The following is a 19,811-nucleotide window of genomic DNA, read 5'->3' as shown; positions in this document are numbered from 1 at the left end:
AAACTAACAAAATAACAAAGCGAATGTGAACGCTATAAACAACGAGTGCAGACATGCAACTTCACATAGACAATAACCCACAAACCAAACTGGAAAATGGCAACCTAAATAGGATCCCCAATCAGAGACAACGATAAACAGCTGCCTCTGATTGGGAACCAATCTAGGCCACCATAGACCTACATATGCCTAGACTACACACACACACCTAGACATACAAAACCCCTAGACAATACAAAACAATCATATCCACCCTCGTCACACCCTGACCTGACCAAAATAATACAGAAAACATAGAATACTAAGGTCAGGGCGTGACAGTACCCCCCCAAATGTGCGGACTCCCGACCGCAAACCTGAACTTATAGGGGAGGGTCCGGGTGGGCATCTACCCTCGGTGGCGGCTCTGGATCTGGACGCCGCCCCCCTTCTTTACACTGAGTCCTTAATTGTAGCACTGACCCGTGGATCATTGCCGGAGGCTCTGGACTGCGGATCCTCGCCGTAGGCCCCGGGCTGGGCACCCTTGCTGTGTGGATCATCGCCGGATGTTCTGGACTGGGGACCGTTGCTGGACACCCCGGGCTGGGGACCGTCGCTGGAGGCCCCGGACAGGAAGGCGACTCTGGCAGCTCCGGACAGGAGGGTGACTCTGGCAGCTCCGGACAGGAGGGCGACTCTGGCAGCTCCGGACAGGAGGGCGACTCTGGCAGCTCCGGACAGGAGGGCGACTCTGGCAGCTCCGGACAGGAGGGCGACTCTGGCAGCTCCGGACTGGAGAATGTCTCTGGAGGCTCCGGACGGAGGGTGTCATTGGAGGCTCCGGTCTGGAGGGCGTCGCTGGAGGCTCCGTACTGGAGGGCGTCGCTGGAGGCTCCGGACTGGCAGCCTTTGTTGGAGGCTTCGTGCCATGACTCCTCACTGGAGGCTTCGTGCCATGGATCATCACTGGAGGCTTCTTGCCATTGATCATCACTGGAGGCTTCGTGCCATGGATCATCACTGGAGGCTTCTTGCCATGGATCATCACTGGAGGCTTCGTGCCATGGATTATCACTGGAGGCTTCGTGCCATGGATCATCACTGGAGGCTTCTTGCCATGGATCATCACTGGAGGCTTCGTGCCATGGATCATCACTGGAGGCTTCTTGCCATGGATCATCACTGGAGGCTTTGTGGCATGGATTATCACTGGAGGCTTCGTGCCATGGATCATCACTGGAGGCTTCTTGCCATGGATTATCACTGGAGGCTTCTTGCCATGGATTATCACTGGAGGCTTCGTGCCATGGATCATCACTGGAGGCTTCGTGCCATGGATCATCACAGGAGGCTTCGTGCCATGGATCATCACTGGAGGCTTCGTGCCATGGATCATCACTGGAGGCTTCGTGCCATGGGTCATCACTGGTGGTACCGGGCTGGGGACACGCACCTCAGGGCGAGTGCGAGGAGCAGGAACAGGGCGTACTGGACCCTGGAGGCGCACTAGAGGCCTGGTGCGTGGTGCCGGAACTGGTGGTACCGGGCTGGGGACACGCACCTCAGGGGGAGTGCGGGGAGGAGGAACAGGGCGTACTGGACTCTGGAGGCACACTGGAGGCCTGGTGCGTGGTGCCGGAATTGGTGGTACCGGGCTGAGGAAATGCATCTCAGGGCGAGTGCGGGAAGGAGGAACAGGATACACGGGACCGTGGAGACGCACTGGAGGTCTGGATTGTAGAGCTGACACAACCCGTCCTGGCTGGATGTTTATTTGCAGGGCGTTGGCACAGGATGCACTGGGCTGTGCAGACTCCCTGGAGACATAGTACGCAAAGCCGGCACAGGATATCCTGGTCCAAGGAGGTACACTGGAGACCAGGAGCACTGAGCCGGCACACTCCTTCATGCCCATTCTAGCCCGGCCAATGCGAGGAGCTGGAATAGAGCACTTCGGGATAGAATAGCGCACTGGAGTCACCGTGCGCTCCACAGCATAACACGGTGCCTGACCAGTAACACTCTCCCCACGGTAAGCATGAGGAGTTGGCTCATGTCTCCTACCTGACTCAGCCAATCTCCTCGTGTGCCCCCCCAAAAATGTCTTGGGGCTGCCTCTCGGGCTTCCGTGCAAGCCGTGTTTCCTCATCTCGTCGCCGTTCCTCTATTCTCCGGCACTTCTCCTCGTAGTATCACCGTTCTGCTTTCGCTGCCTCTATCTCTTCTTCAGAAAGGCGATACTCCCCCGGCTGTGTCCAGGGTCCTGCTCCATCTAATATCTCCTTCCAGGTCCATTTCCCCATTAAGCGCTGTTCCTCTTTTTCACGCTGCTTGGTCCTTGTTTGGTGGGTTATTCTGTCATAAAACATAGAATACTATGGTCAGGGCGTGACATCTACATTGTTTGTCGGGCAAAATCAAATCTCATGTGTTTACAATGTTAAGTTTGCTTATCACAGCAATACATTACCAGCTACTAATTCAAATATTAATGTCACTGTATTTTCACTGACAATATCTTTTCATGTGGGGCCATGTTGGGCTAAGTGATTTGCTCTCTTGCTGTGTCCCTCAGGATGGTGATGGTGACAGCACACCTTTTTGTGTGAAGAACAGGTCCGCCTTTGAGCACCAACATCATCACCTATTGCACTGCTTGGAGAAAACCACAGTGAGTGCTCCTTTTATGCCTTTTAACTATCTCATGGATCATTTTGTCTGATATAACTTTTTATTCAAGGTTATCACTCACTTTGATGTACTTTATGCACACTCAGCAGTGAAACTCATGATGTTTCACACTTTCAGCAGTTATGAGCAGCGATCATAGAATTAGAAAAACTTTATTGTCCACGCAATGTGGAAATTTGTCTTTCGGCTTCACCACTTAAAAACAGACATTAAACACCATCAGGAGAACATCATCCTGGAGCTATAGCATGCAGAAACCTACAGCTAGTTCAAATCTGTGCGGCCGATCAGAGGCCTTTTCTTTCTTTCTTTACTTAACCAGGAGAATCCCATTGAGACACAGTCTCTTTTACAAGGGTGATCTGGCCAAGAAGGCAGCAGTAGTCAATACATTATCAAAATGTACAACAAAGTAACACAATCCAGCCTGCAGGAAACATTTACACTCCTCCTGAACATCTTTGCCCCAGAGTTTTAAACTCACTGAGGGACATGATAGACATTTTTATTTCTTGTATGTTTCGACAGAATCACGAGTTCACAGATGAAGTCACCTACAGCGAGGTGTGTGTGACCGACTCAGTGGGCTTCCGCACCAGCCGCAGCACTTCGCTGTCCAGCCAGCAGGGGGCCACCACAACCTGCTGCTCCCGCCGGGCCAAGAGGAGGGCCTTCCGCCTTGCCAACTCCACTGTCTCTGTCAGCCGGGGCAGTGTGCAGGAGCTGGACACGCTGCACGTCACCAAGACTCCTGCTGGTACCCAGTACCCACAGAGGTACTGTACCACACACACCATCCACCTGTCCACCTGATCCAAGGAGCCCACCCCTCCCTTTCTATCTTTGCCACACCACTAAATCACCTATAGAGGCTGTTGATGTTTTAGTATATTTTACTCTGGCCGATTCATTGAAAATAACCTTCTGCTGATCCTGAATTTCGAGCTGAGGCAAAGTTGTTCAAGCTCTGCTGGCTCTAACCATTTTGATGCTGTTGATGTTTGTCAAAACAACCTCCATGGGTTTAATGATAAATGTACCAGTAGCCTAAAACCATGCAAGAAAGGTTTTTCATTTGTCACTGTTGCATGACTAATGATAGTTTATTGTTTAGAGAAACAGTTGATAATGGAGAGATTGCACTTGCATTTTTATACATAGTTGTTGTAGATGGATGTATCACTTTACAGAGAGTGGAAGAACAAATTACCTGTCTAGAAAACACTGATCTACTTACAATGATTACACATAAAAGTATACTCAAAATAAACAAGTTGGACTATTAAGGGGAATATTGTCGTGCATTGTCTAACGTTATCTATGTGTGTGTGTCTGAGCAGTCGCTCCAGTCTAAATGCCAGGACTGAAGACCTGAAGCTGAACTGTGATGACTACACGGCAGCCATCATCAGTATCCCCACTCCCCCAGCCAACAGTCCTGATGAGAGCCTACCTAACTCACCCGCCATCCCTGGCATCCTACGCAACTCTCGCTCCAGTACCTTCAACACCCAGGACACTGTCAAGATCTCCTCTTTATAACCCCCTGAAGCACAGGACCTTGACCCATTGCACAAAAGAAGAGGAAGGGGGCCCATCAGAGAAGAACATGGGAAAGAAGGACATTCAAGGATGATACCACACACTCTTTGCAAATGCTTCACTCCAATACCAACGTAATGTCTACTGAATAGAGGTAGGGCTAGCGTGAATCTTTTTCATTTATTCATTCATTTGATTTGAACCATCCATGTGATGTGCTGGAAAGGTTACTGTGAGGTTGACCTTTTGGTCTAGGGAGTTACGGGGGGTGGGGGAGTTAGTAAATTGAGTGAGTATCACAGAGACTCACAGAGACTGTGAGCTGAGCAGGAACAGATGACAGCGTGTGAAACAGGAATCTACATGCCTCTTGGACTCAGAGAAGGGACACATATGGATGGTGTGGTTGGTAAGAGTGTTTTTCAACAATAATATACCCACCGTGGCATCGAAGGCCTTTTACTTTTCAAGATATGCAACGTTAGAACAAGCAGGAAAAACAAATATACATCATGTGTGTAACAAATTGCAGGGAGAGATTATAAAGATTATGAATAATGACAAAATTATATTGATATATAAATACACCTTTAGAGAGAGAAATATTAATTCTGTATTCTGCAATAGATTTCTTCACACAAATTCAATGAAAATAAAGGAGTGATCGTTAGATGGTAGTACATATGTAACATATTTTGTATCATACGTCTCTAAATCACATGCATCTTCAAACTTTACCAAAAAATGTCAGTGTAATGACTAGCTTAATACAGCTATGCATGTTCCTGTACAGTAGATGGTGGAGAATAGAACTACTGATATTAGTGATATCAGATATGACTAGCTCATCGGTTATTTGCATGGTACCTTATTCTTTCCCTCAGAACAGTTAGTTTTATTTATTTCTCCTGACAACATTGTAAAGTAATAATGATGTCAAGTGCTGCACCAGAAGTGTACATTAGGTTAAAAAAAATGAATGAAATAAAAACATTGAGGCATGTTCCTCGCCAGAATGCGAAGTGGGTGAGTATGATTGTGTGGTCTGTGTGTGGTAGGTTGGGAGGACTTGTGTTTATTGATCACAAATATGCATGGATACCGTTGTAGGTATTTTACCTGTTTTTTTCTTTGGGAAATAAAATGTAGAGGAGGGATTCAACAGCGTCTATTATCAAAGAGAAAGAAATTAGGGAGAAGAGGTTACCAGTAAGAAAAGTTCACAGTTACCTTTCGTTGACTTCTCTTATTGTAATATTGTGTTACAGGGTTAAGTGTATGCAGCCCGTTGATGGCTGTGTAATTGACAAGCAACTTTTTTGTTAAACATGCTAACATATCGGTGCTGCTACTGTACTTCATTGAACTTTACTGTTGGCATGGCTCCAGTTCTGTTTATGAGATCTGGTGTTTGCAATAACCGTTGTAATTATTTCACTGCAAACTTTGGCAATCCTACTTTTTTTCTCTGATTATTATTATTTGCATAATATTGCAATGAAAGATTTCTCTGTAACTGTGCACTACAGCTGTTATAAAGTTACTTTAGTATTTATTCATATAAGGCAGATAGTAGAATGAGCACTATGTCAACCTCACACATTTGCTAACATTAATTTCCAAACATATATAGCTATATGATTCACATTATTTACACAATGTCATTTTCTCATGGAAGTGATGACAGATGAGTAAAGTCGTGTCATATGCTTTATATGTGTATGCTGTATGAATACAACAAACATTTGATGGGAAGATTATATGGTAATTATAAGAATCTTATACATACCACTCCTAATGAAGTGTTTACCTAACCCAATGGTAAGTGACCGGATGTGTAGGCTCAGGAGAGGTGGCACCAGCCAGTACTCATGTCAGCGAAAGAGATGCACTGATTCCCTAGAGGACGATGAGCGGAACAGATCAAAAGCACAGATGTCTATATTCTATTCCACAAATAAAGCAATTAGAATTCAGAAAATTGTGTTGCCTTTTATTTTCATTCCCCCAAAAAGAGAAGGGATAGACGCTTTGTTCCAGTGCTTCTTCCCCTGAATAATGGTGTTTGTTTTCTATTTTATCCATCATCCCCTCTATGGTAAGATTTCATTTGAGAAGTCACCAGTAGGGGAGGCTACAACATCTGATGTAAAATATCCCCCTTTCACCTTTACACTCAAATGACGGTAGACAATGATGACATTACCCCAATGTTTTTATTACTAATTGATTCATTTCAATTATCAACAGTCTGTTTTCATAGATAGTGCAGAATAAATGCATTGCAGTGAAAATCTCAAGTACGGTATGCTTAGTTTAATCCCTCTGTGTGATCTGACCATAACATGACCTGTTATGTTGAGTAACCCTGTTGAGTAACCCTGTCTATCTCTGCGTGTATGGACTGGAACAGCGTTCTGTCTCTGTATGTTTTATATGTCTGACTGTCTTAATCTTCCTGACATTGGCTCTGACCTTTGTAGTGGCACTAACCTGTGTAAAATGACATCATTAATCTGATTTGTGGTAATTGACATCAGAGGATAGCTAGCTAGAAAAGGACTGAATGGGATTTACGGCTTCACTCATATTGCACTTGCGCCACAGTATTAGCCCTCACAATAGCTAGAGTCTAAGCCTCAAGTTCTTATTCCTAACATCAGCCCTCGTTACATAAACATTTTAGCAGATGCAGAGCGATTTACTGAAGCAATCAGGATTATGCGGGCACATCAACAGATTTTTCACCTAATCGTCAGTTATTGGCCCAACGCTCTTAACAACTAGACTATCAGTGCCACCATATTTACTGTGGTGTCAGTATAGCCTATTTTATATATCTTCATATTTCATATTACACCTAAACCTTTTAAATGAAATAAATCAATAACAAACAAAAAAGACACGGAAAGATCGAGACGTATAACATATTTATTATAAGAGTTCATCTAAACTACAAGTTCAATTTATGGACTTACAATACCTACACTAACGTTCGAAAGTTTGGGGTCACTTAGAAATGTCCTTGTTTTTAAAAGAAAAACAGCAGTCTCAATGTCAACAGTGAAAAGACGACTCCGGGAAGCTAGCCTTCTGGCAGAGTCGCAAAGAAAAAGCCATATCTCAGACTGGCCAATAAAAATAAAAGATTAAGATGGGCAAAAGAACACAGACACTGGACAGAGGAACTCTGCCTAGAAGGCTAGCATCCCGGAGTCGACTCTTCGCTGTTGACAAAGAGACTGGTGATTTCTGAGTACTATTTAATGAAACTTCCAGTTGAGGACCCGTGAGGCGTCTGTTTCTCAAACTAGACACTCTAATGTACTTGTCCTCTTGTTCAGTTGTGCACCGGGGCCTCCCACTCCTCTTTCTATTCTGGTTAGAGTCAGTTTGCCCTGTTCTGTGAAGGGAATTGTACACAGCGTTGTATGAGATCTTCAGTTTCTTGGCAATTTCTCGTATGGTATAGCATTTTCTCATAATAAGAATAGACTGACGAGTTTCAGAAGAACGTCTTTGTTTCTGGCCATTTGAGCCTGTAATCGAACACACAAATGCTGATGCTCCAGATACTCAACGAGTCTAAAGAAGGCCAGTTTTATTGCTTCTTTAATCAGAACAACAGTTTTCAGCTGTGCTAACTTAATTGCAAAAGGGTTTTCTAATGATCAATCAGCCTTTTAAAATGATAAACTTGAATTAGCTAACACAATGTGCCATTGGAACACAGGAGTGATGGTTGCTGATAGTGGGCTTCTGTACGCCTATGTAGATATTCCATAAAAAATCTGTCGTTTCCAGCTACACTAGTCATTTACAACATTAACAATGTCTACACTGTAGTTTTGATCAATTTGATGTTATTTTAATGGACAAAAAATTTGCTTTTTTTTCAAAAAACAAGGACATTCCTAAGTGATCACAAAATTTTGAACGGTAGTGTATGTGAAAAAAACTGTGAGTACGTCGGCTTACTAAGATGGAAGCTGTGCTTTCTGTTAGCAAAGATATTCCTCTGTGGTCTGTGTTTTCTCATCAAATGTAAGCAAACTGTTCATTGCACAAGAGTACTAAGATAATCATCCAAGTAGACGTCCAAGCATTTTTCTTACGCACGTTGGCTACTAAGTTACATCAAAAGTGAATAATTAATTAACGTACTCATGATGCATTCATTGAAATGATCAGTCACCTGATTGCAAAAGAGGAAAGTTGCAGAGTACATCTGTTCTTTAAAAGTACACTTGATGACTGATAGGCCTCCTCATAATCTGATGACGTGTCCTCCCACTGGGCACACACTGGTTGAATCAACATGGTTTCCACGTCATTTCAATCAAATGATGTTGAACCAACATGGAATAGACATTGAATTGGCATCTGTGCCCAGTGGGCTCCTCTTTGGAAAGGTCAAATTTGCCCTTCCAAATCAAATCAAATTGTATTTGTCACATGCGCCAAATATAACAGGTGTAGACTTTACCATGAAATGCTGACTTACAAGCCCTTTCCCAACAATGCAGAGTTAAAAAGTAAGAACATTTGCACACAAAAAAGGAAATAGAAACATAATAAAATAACAATAACAAGGCTATATAAAAGGAGTACCGGTACCGAGTCAATGTGCTGGGGGTACGAGGTAGTTGAGGTGATTGAGGTAATACACAGTGTACAAAACATTAGGAACACCTGCTCTTTCCGTGACATAGACTGACAAGGTGAATCCAGGTGAAAGCTATGATCCCTTATTGATATCACTTGTTAAATCCACTTCAATCAGTGTAGATGAAGGGGAGGAGACAGGTTAAAGAAGGACTTTAAGCCTTGAGACAATTGAGACATGGATTGTGTATGTGTGCCATTCAGAGGGTGAATGGGCAAGACAAAAGATTTAAGTGCCTTTGAATTGGGGTATGGTAGTAGGTGCCAGGCACACCAGTTTGAGTGTGTCATGAACTGCAACGCTGATGGGTTTTTCATGCTCAACAGTTTCCGGTGTGTGTCAAGAATGGCCCACCACCCAAAGGACATCCAGCCAACGTGATACAAATATGGTAAGCATTGGAGTCAACATGGGCCAGCACCCTGTGGAACACTTTCGACACCTTATAGAGTCAATGCCTCAACTAATTGAGGCTGTTCTGAGGGCAAAAGGGGTGTTCCTAATGTTTTGTACACACAGTGTATGTACATGTAGGTAGGGGTAAAAGTGTGTGTGACAGAGTGTGTGTGTGTGTGTGTGTGTGTGTGTGTGTGTGTGTGTGTGTGTGTGTGTGTGTGTGTGTGTGTGTGTGTGTGTGTGTGTGTGTGTGTGTGTGTGTGTGTGTGTTTGTGTGTTGGAGTGTCAGTGTAGTATTTGTGAGTGTGTGGTCTTTGAAAATGTTTAGGGCCTTTCTCTGACACCTCCTGGTATAGAGGTCCTGGATGGCAGGGAGTTCATCACTAGTGATGTACTGGGCTATACGCGTTACCCCCTGAAGAGTCTTGCGGTCGGATACCAAGAAATCCAGATAGTGTGTACTACTGAAAATGCCTATGCAAAGATTAACTTTATAAAAGTGGCCCTACCCTTCTCTCTTCTGAGATGGTGGGAGATAAGATAACATGCTGCATCTTTCTCAGTAAGTGTACAGACCACAAAGCCAGACAGCTCGCTCAACTTTTCCACTAAGCTGGCAGATCTCCTATCTCAGCCACAGACTGCCAACACTGTCATCTAGCTGCAGGCATCAGAACAACTTCTTACTCATGGAAAACATAGTTGTTAACTACAACCAATTTAGTGTATATATGATACCATGTTGAAGTTTGCCATTTGTTACTGTATATGTTAAGTGTGTGTTAACAGTTGTTGAGAATAATATTAGTTGTATTTGCTATTTTTTCTGAAGACATACGAAGCTTGATAATAACCTGTACTCTTATAATTCTTCTTTTAGTAGTTATAAGCGCTGTGACATTAATGCATGTACGTTTACTGTATATATATTAACCTTGCTATACTACATCTTACTTTGCAGTCATGAAACAGTCATGAAAAACAGATTTTATGAGCATATGAAAACCATGGTTTAACTTTAGTCATTACTGGAAGTAAATTGTCACACAATAAATATCCCTTCATATACCTACAATGTATTTGTGTAAATATCACAAATGTGTCTGGATTAGGTCTAGTTCTAAATTAGTAAATACATTCTATTTTTCTAAAGTTATGTTATTAATAGTTCTTGAGTTATTGTATTGGATTTTGTTATCAAAGCTTGGTTTTGGGGACTAACTCTAACCCGTTTCTAGAAGCTTTTAACAATAAATCAAAGTTTGTCCTTGACTAAAGCAAAACTGAGTATGATCCTCTCATCAGACTATAAATCTATAAATATTGTGTCAAATTCAGTGAGTTTTAAAATGCCAATACATTCAAAAAAGTAGTGCTAAAATTGTAGTTAATTTCCCCACCATTAAAAGGATAGTTCAGCCAAATTACAAAATGACATATTGGTTTCCCTACCTTGTAAGCAGTCTATGGACAAGATTTAACAGCAATCCATGATTTAGTTTACTATAATCATATATAAGTGACTTTGTTGAGCTACAACAGTCAATACTTTGTAGAAGCAGCATTGGAAGCAATTACAGCAATTACAGCTGTGAGTCTTCCTGTGTAAGTCCTTGATTGTGGAACACTTACCTATTATTATTTTCAAAATTCTTCAAGCTCTGTCAAATTGATTATTGATCATTGCTAGACAACCATTTTCAGGCCTTGCCATAGATTTTCAGGTAGATTTAAGTCAAAGCTGTAACTCGGCCACTCAGGAACATTCATTGTCTTCTTGGTAAATAACTCCAGTGTAGATATGGCCTTGTGTTTTAGGTTATTGTCCTGCAGGAAAGGAAATTGTATCTCCCAGTGTCTGGTGGAAATCAGACTGATCGTCTAGGATTTTGTCTAGGATTTTGTCTGTGCTTAGCTCCATTCAGTTTATTTTTTATCCTGAAAAACTCCCCAGTCCTTAATGGTTACAAGTATACCGATAACATGATGCAGCCACCACTATGCTTGAAAATATGGAGAGTGGTACTCAGTAATGTGTTGTATTGGATTTTCCCCAAGCATAACATTTTGTATTCAGTTAATTGCTTTGCCACATTTTTTGCAGTATTACTTTAGTTCCTTGTTGCAAACAGGATGAATGTTTTGGAATATTTGTATTCTGTACAAGCTTCCTTCTTTTCACTCTGTCATTTAGGTTAGTATTGTGGAGTAACTACAATGTTGTTAATCCATCCTCAGTTTTCTCCTATTACAGCCATTAAACTCTGTAACTGTTTTAAAGTCACCACTGGCCTCATGGTGAAATACCTGAGTGGTTTCCTTCCTCTCCAGCAACTGAGTCAGGAAGGACGCCTGTATCTTTGTAGTGACTGGGTGTATTGATACACCATCCAAAGTGTAATTAATAACTTCACCATGCTCAAAGGGATATTCATTGTCTGCTTTTTTTTTACCCATCTACCAATAGGTGCCCTTCTTTGCAAGGAATTGGAAAACCTCCCTCGTCTTTGTGGTTGAATCTGTGTTTGAAATTCACTGCTCGACAGAGGGACCTTACAGATAATTGTTTGTGTGAGGTACAGAGATGAGGTAGTAAAAAAAACACTGTTAAACACTATTAGTCTATGCAACTTATTAAGCAACTTGTTAAGCACATGTTTCCTCCTGAACTTATTTAGGCTTGTCACAACAAAGGGGTGAAAACTTATTGACTCAAGACATTTCAGCTCTTCCTTTTTTACTAATTTCCAAAATGATTGAAAAACATAATTACACTTTGAGATTATGGGATATTGTGTGTCGGCCAGTGAAAAAACATCTCAATTTAATTCATTTAAATTCATGCTATACCACAACCAAGTGTGGAAAAAGTTGAGCTGTGTGAATACTTTCTTTAGCATGTAAAGAGCAGGAGTGTAGCAACAGCATCTCAATGAAAGCAACCAACAGAATAAGTCGTGATGACACACATTTTGCCAGACGCATAGGCTCCAAGTCCAAACTTCAGCAGTGCAAAAATAACAAAGGGAATGTGTTGTGGAGGATTGGTTTCTGTGTCCTGTGCAGGTAAGAGTTAAATGTTAACTTTGAAGATGTTCATGGGGGTGGCAGGTAGCCTAGTGGTTAGATCGTTGGGCCAGTAACCGAAAGGTTGCTAGATTGAATCCCCGAGCTGACAGGGTAAAAATATGTCGCTCTGTCTCGGAACAAGGTGATTAATCCACTGTTCCTAAGCCGTCGTTGTAAGTAAGAATTTGTTCTTTAACTGACTTGCCTAGTCAAATAAAGGTGAAATAATAATATGTTGAGAGTATAGTAAGTGGTGTATCTTTATCATTTATTTTTCAGGTAGTGTGAAATTGAATTCAACTCAGAATTGTGGAGGGAAAATGTAGATACTTTATCGAGGCACCTGGGAGTCGGTACAGCGTATCAACTAAAATATTTTACATCAAGGGAAGCTACCCTCCTTTGCAAGTGACTAAGTGTGGCAGTCCCCAAGAACATACACCGGATCAGATTGAACAGCCTGATGAAAAGAAGGCGTACCAAAGACAGCTCCCGAATGCACTGCTGATATAATGTCTTACATCACTGTGTCCACCAGAAGACGTGTGGAAAGCCCAAACCTGGTGAAATCTATTGTGAAGGTACTGTAGTTGTTCAAAGTTCTCATTTCCAATGTTTCATGTTATAAGTAGCTATAGCTGGATGTGTGAGGTAACCTTGTTTTCAGATATGTTGCTGACTGTGGGGCTCTATCGAGCTATTGAAAAGCACTAGGTATCTCTCACTTGGCAGAAATGCTTTTGTCATCTTTCTGAAATCTTTCTACGGACTTTAAATAGTGTACTGTCTATGTCTTATAATACACTACATGACCAAAAGTATGTGGACACCTGCTAGTCTAATATGGAGTTGGTCCCCCCTTTGCTGCTATAACGGCTTCCACTCTTCTGGGAAGGCTTTCCACAAGATGTTGGAATATTTCTGCAGGGACTTGCTTCCAACTCAGCCACAAAAGCATTAGTCGGACACTGATGTTGGGCAATTAGGCCTGTGTCACAGTCGGCGTTCCAAATCATCCCAAAGGTGTTCGATAGGGTTGATCTCGACAAACCATTTCTGTATGGACCTTTATGCACGGAGGCATTGTCATGCTGAAAGAGGAAATGGCCTTCTCCAAATGTTGCCACAAAGTTGGAAGCACAGAATCGTCTACAATGTCATTATATGCTGTATTTTATTTTTATTTCACCTTTATTTAATCATGTAGGCCAGTTGAGAGCAAGTTCTCATTTACAACTGCGACCTGGCCAAGATAAAGCAAAGCAGTGAGACAAAAACAACAACACAGAGTTACACATGGGATAAACAAAAGTACAGTCAATAACACAATAGAAACATCTTTATACAGTGTGTGCAAATGGAGTAAGGAGGTAAGGCAATAAATAGGCTATAGTAGTGAAGTAATTACAATTGAGCAAATTGACATTGGAAAGATAGATGGGTATGGGCATGGGTATGTATGGGTATGTTTGGCAGCGTGAGTGAAGGAGGCTTTGTTTTGCGAAATAGGAAGCCGATTCTAGATTTAATTTTGGATTGGAGATGCTTAATATGAGCCTGAAAGGAGAGTTTACAGTCTAACCAGACATCTAGGTATTTGTAGTTGTCCACACATTCTAAGTCAGAACCATCCAGAGTAGTGATGCTAGTCGGGCAGGCGGGTGCGGTCAGCGATCGGTTGAAGAGCATGCATTTAGTTTTACTAGCGTTTAAGAGCAGTTGGAGGCCACGGAAGGAGAGTTGTATGGCATTGAAGCTTTTTTGGAGGTTTGTTAACACAGTGTCTAGAGTGTTAAGATTTCCCTTCACTGGACCTAGCCTGAACCATGAAAAACAGCCCCAGACCAATATACCTCCTCCACCAAACTTTACAGTTGGCATTATGCATTCAGGCAGGTAGCGTCCTCCTGGCATCCATCAAACCTGGATTTGTCTGTTGGACTGCCAGATGGTGAAGCTTAATTCATCACTCCAGAGAACACGTTTCCACTGCTCCAGAGTCCAATGGTGGCGAGCTTTACACCACTTCAGCCAACGCTTGGCATTACGCATGGTGATCTTAGGCTTGTGTGCGGCTGCTCTGCCATGGAAACCCATTTTATGAAACTCCTGAGGAATAGTTATTGTGCTGACATTGCTTCCAGAGGCAGTTTGGAACTCGATAGTGAGGGTTGCATCCGAGGATAGACGATTTTTACGCGTTACGTGCTTCAGCACTAGGCGGTCCCGTTCTGTGAGCTTGTGTGACCTACCACTTCGAGGCTGAGCCATTGTTGCTCCTAGATGTTTCCACTTCACAATAACAGTTGACCGGGGCAGCTCTAGCAGGGCAGAAATTTGACAAACTGACCTGTTGGAAAGGTGGCATCCTATGACGGTGCCACGTTGAAAGTCACTGAGCTCTTTGATAAGGCAATTCTACTGCCAATGTTTGTCTAGGGAGATTGCATGGCCGTGTGCTCAATTTTGTACACCTGTCAGCAACGGGTGTGACTGAAATAGCCAAATCCACTAATCCACATACTTTGTCTATATAGTGTATTTTTCCCCAATAATTGAATATGATTGCCGGTTATCTAGTCAAACAGCCCATTGCTCAGATCCCCATCACATCAACTTGATTGTTTGTCTGTCCCTTTGGGACGTTGTCTCTGTTCATTTCAGCTCATGGTTGTTGCTCTCTTTCTCTTACTGCGAGGACACTTTGTAAACAGGGTCAAGTGTAACTGCACTTATGTCATTTCAACACCTACAAATAATACTGTAGGGACTTAATTCACTAAAGTACAATAGCCAAATCGAAGGACACTTTTGTAAACACTTGCAATTATCTGTGTCTATGTCACAACAGCGTTTTTTGTAAATAAAATATGAAATTACCCTAAAGTGTTATACCCTGTAGATCCTAAACACATGACACATGTACAATTGAGCCGCCACCAGAGGGCAGTCAGTGAACACTTTGACAGCAATAGTAGCATCCTGTGGCATTGAATGAAATGTTACGTAATATGTGAAAACAAAAACTCATGTGTTCGTAATATGTGTGCATTCGAGAGACACTGAGAAGGTTTTGATTAGAGTCATATTTTGGATCCAGCAAGATTCTCAGTGAGAAAAGAGTTTGCTTTTGAGAGTGAAGACTATGAGGATGTTGAGACCAATGGAAATAAAATGTTCAGACCAACGGAAATGAGAGACTTGAATAAACATAGTGAGTGCATTCCTTTTTTGTTAAAACAACACCATAAACATGCATGTCACCCATTAAATGATCAACATTTTTATTAAGAAAACTCAATATATATCAATTAAACATGATAAAGTATTTATATCCACTGCTTAGTGTAGCAGAGAGAGTACCCTGTCAAAAGATAGATAGATGACAGAAAGGATTACTATAGTAATGATAAGAAGTGAAGAATTGTCGGTGCAGTGCAGTGCACTTTTTTTGAAAGGTATTTTCAGACTTAATTGAACAGATAGTGGATGACAGTGGGGAAAGATAAAGAGAAGGTGTGTCAAAGGGTAGTAGGCTGGATTCAACTCCTGCTGACACCATAGACGTGTGCTGGAGGCTGCGGCATTACTCCTAGACCAGCCCGGCCACTGTGCAGGGCAGTCTTGCTGTACTGTACCATCACATCGTTCTCTGTATCGTCGTTCCAACAGGATCAGAAAGTGGTGGAGACAAGGAAAATTGCCAGCGATGTCGTGTGTCTTCCCTGTCCTACGATGACATTGCTGAGGAGGAGAGCATCCCAGCTCAACCCTTAACCAGTGGAAGATATGGAACCAGTAGCCTGAAGCCCAGGAGCAGGAGCAGGAGCTGCTGCTAACCACAGTAAGATAAAGTCCCAGCTCAGTTTCATACATACAGTGGATATACAGTACATACATTAATGTGTTGTTTCTTTATGTGCTGCTCTGAACTAAATGTTTTGCAGGACATGTTACCTACGAGGTGGAGGAAGATCCACAGGAGAGCTACGAGGATGTGATGTCGATGACCACGCCAGCTGAGGAGACCAGAGAGGTTGCATAAGTCATTGAGAGACCCAAACCCAAGGAGCTGGATATCCATGATGACGAGGAGGGTGACCTGGAGCCTAATGGATAGGGGTGAGCAACATGGAGGCTTGACATGATCTGTTGTCAAACAGAAGTATGAGAGGGGGTGTTTTGATTATGTTTTTACATTGGCGCTTTGCATCGTTCTCATGCATTTGAGAAATACACGTTTTTCGTATATAGTAATTACCTAGCAATTTGGTACTTTTTTCATGTCATGTAAAATTAGTACGGTATGGTTTATACATTTTTACAAAATAGAGAAGAGATGTTATCGCATAAAATTCTTTTGAATATTTTGCATTCATTAAACTTGCCATTTCAAATGTCTTGTGACATCTCTTTTTAGGATCCCAAAGTTGGCGTCAAAAATCAGGGTATCTGCATAAGAACCTCACGTTCCCTCTTCATCGGTCCACTTATAATATTGCTGTTTCTTTTTCATATATGAAGACACAATTATTAGAATTACTTGACTCTTTTGTCTCTAACATTTGATATTGTTTCAAATGTTTTGATTAATTTGACATGTTTTGATTAGTTTGTTGTGCCATGGCCTGTAAAGCAGAACTGACTGACACAGAACAGAATCAATGGTGTCTATCTTACAACAACACATGTATTAATGAAACATGATCTTGCTATGTGGTAGTTCCTTCCATAAAGAACAGCATGTGAAAAGTCTTAATTGCTTTTTATGCGTCAAAGCTCATAGCCAACAGCTGTTTTTCAATTACTTTTATCGTAATTTTTTTTTACTACTTTTACCATTTTTAAATGCAAAATTTGAAACATTTTTATTTGTAATTGCAATAACATTGTGCAATGAAATAGTGTTGTTTTATTCTCCTCTTCAACTTCTCAGTATTTATGTGTATATGAAAGTTCTTATTCAGATTTTACACAATAATAATTTTAATGTTAGATTTTTTACCTTTTGAATTGATTAGATTTTAATGTTTATAAAATATGAAAGTAGTAGTTCACAGGGTTTATCTCATAGCTATGTATTTTATTTGTTTAAATATGTTTGTTTAGTGTTGTTTTCTCTATGAAATCATATTTGAGATTTGGTGTTTGGAATTTTAAGAATATTGTCAATAGTGGGGAAAACAATCAGTGTAAATTAGAAAACTAACTTAAATGTGAAAAATGAAACAAAATTGAGATGATGATGAGAGGTATAAAATTAATTACAATTAAGAATACTTCCAATGATTATTTGATGTACAGTGTCAGATTTTCTTTATTATGTAATTCGCAATTGAAGAAAATGAAAATGAAAATATACTGCTTTAATAACGTACTGTGCTATCAGTAATGTTTTTTGTAAGGAGACTAAATTATTGGTTTTATTAATGCTGTCGTGTTCATATAACATTTTACATTGTGAAATGATTCAAATGATGGTAATATTTTTTTAAATACTGATCTGCATATTTTGAAGGTTTACAAAGCCTAACAATATTACATTTTAGACAAGTAAAAACATTGAAGGTTACACTGTCTATGCACATACAGTATGCAGTGCAGTGCAATCAAAATGTGATTTTCCTGTGTTATATATTTATTTTCACACTATGAGTTTGGAGCAATACTGTGAAATTGTGAAAATTATGATAATGCCCTTTTAGTGTAAGCGCTGCCTGAAATTTCTGCCTGTTTTGGTGGGATGGAGTTATGGCCAGCATGGTGACATCATTACACAACGGGTGGGTCTAATCCTGGATGCTGATTGGTTAAAACCGCATTCCAGTCGGTGTCTATTCCACAAGTTACCTCCGGCTAAATCTATGATGTTAAAATGCCTATTTACTCTGTTCCATCTGACTGTGCAATCCATTGTCTCATCAGCTCAGCCAAGCAATTTATAAACTTGATCTACACTATGAAAAGCTTTAAGACCTTTTCCCCCATTTATTTTAGACTAGCATTTGGTTTTCAACAGCATAACAGTAATAACTTTGCTGTCTCTAGGACATTTGCAACTTTGATTGAAATTCAATCTCCAGCTGTCCTATGTGGTAATGAATGTGTCAGTAGTCGGAATGAGACAGACAGGCTGGCAGCTTTTCTCAGCCAGTCGAAATCATGAATCAGCATCATTTTTATGGATATTTACAAAGAAATTTCAATAGAAAAACACAAAATGAAGCTAGTTTGCTGTCATTCCAACTTCAGCTTGTAGTGGTTGTGTTAGCTGTGTAGTTGGCTATCTCTTCTGAACAACAGTGTCCTGACGAGAGGGCAAATGTTCTATGCCAGGTGAAATCGCACATCATTAGCTTATTGTTATGGATGTGTCCCAAAACAATCACTAGAAAACAGCTTAAACAAACGCAAATGCAGCTACTTTGCTGTTATTCTGGCTGCACTGTTTGATGTGACTGTGTTAGCCAAAGTTGGCTAGCTAGCAAAGAAGGGATGAGAACTTTGCCAGCCATCATGGCAACAGAACTGATAGAACAAACGACCAGCTGGCTTGGGTAGCAACCCTAGATTTGTGTCGGGACTATATCATGTGGCAGGAGGAAATTGTATATAAAAAAATAGTTTTTAATTAAAAAATAGATTTTTTTCTCAGCCCTAACAACACCCGTGCCAATCTATCTTCAAAACACCGGCTTCTCTATCATTATCACTTAAATGACATAGAGTTCCCAACCCCTCTGCCAATAACAACTAGTTTTCAGTTTCCCCCTCCCCACTCAGACCACTCCCAGGCAGTCCGAGCAAAATTTAGCTTGAGAAATTGCTCTTTGCTAAGAAGCAATGTTTGCTTCTTTTAGACTCTCTTAATGTAAAACAATCACAGTAAGGTAATTAATTGTTAACCAGAAATGATTTGATACTGAGATAAAAACGGCTGCATTGGACCTTTAACCAGGGCTCCCGAGAGCTCCTAAGTGGCACAGCGGTCTAAGGCCTTTAACCAGGGCTCCCGAGAGCTCCTAAGTGGCACAGCGGTCTAAGGCCTTTAACCAGGGCTCCCGAGAGCTCCTAAGTGGCACAGCGGTCTAAGGCCTTTAACCAGGGCTCCCGAGAGCTCCTAAGTGGCACAGCGGTCTAAGGCACTGTATCTCAGTGCTAGAGGTGTCACTACAGACAGCTTGGTTTGAATCCAGGCTGTGTCACAACCGGCTGTGATTGGGAGTCCCATAGGGCGGCGCACAATTGGCCCAGCGTCATCTGTTTTGCCAATGTAGGCCATAATTGTAAATAAGAATTTGTTCTTAACTGACTTGTCTAGTTAAATAAAGGTTAAAAAAAATGAAATAAATACAAATTAACAATACTGTGAAAAATACCAATAAATGAATCTGTGTTAGACTTACATTGTTATCTACTGTGCACACTGACTGCAAACAGGAACAGTTGCTCGAGACACAGGAGA

At 41.5% G+C, this 19,811-nt stretch overlaps 1 protein-coding gene and 1 long non-coding RNA gene across 2 annotated transcripts in view; both read left to right on the top strand.

The window, feature by feature from the left end:
- LOC129830099 (potassium voltage-gated channel subfamily D member 1-like) overlaps window positions 1–5,237 on the top strand; it is a 75,127-nt gene extending 69,890 nt beyond the window's left edge. The window contains exons 5-7 of the mRNA XM_055892325.1: window positions 2,558–2,653; window positions 3,202–3,449; window positions 4,014–5,237. Coding sequence (XP_055748300.1) covers window positions 2,558–2,653; window positions 3,202–3,449; window positions 4,014–4,215 — 546 coding nt within the window. The 3' untranslated portion in view covers window positions 4,216–5,237. The remainder of the gene's footprint in view (window positions 1–2,557; window positions 2,654–3,201; window positions 3,450–4,013) is intronic.
- Window positions 5,238–15,347: 10,110 nt separating this feature from the next.
- On the top strand, window positions 15,348–18,312 carry LOC129830098 (uncharacterized). The gene is made up of 4 exons (XR_008755490.1): window positions 15,348–15,560; window positions 16,019–16,190; window positions 16,294–16,468; window positions 16,767–18,312. It is a non-coding gene; the product is annotated as an uncharacterized LOC129830098 (long non-coding RNA).
- The last annotated feature ends 1,499 nt before the right edge of the window (window positions 18,313–19,811 follow it).

The sequence above is a fragment of the Salvelinus fontinalis genome, chromosome 31 (genome assembly GCF_029448725.1).
Source record: "Salvelinus fontinalis isolate EN_2023a chromosome 31, ASM2944872v1, whole genome shotgun sequence".
NCBI lineage: Eukaryota > Metazoa > Chordata > Actinopteri > Salmoniformes > Salmonidae > Salvelinus > Salvelinus fontinalis.
Note: the sequence above shows the minus strand (reverse complement) of the source record. Positions and strands in the feature narration are given on the sequence as shown.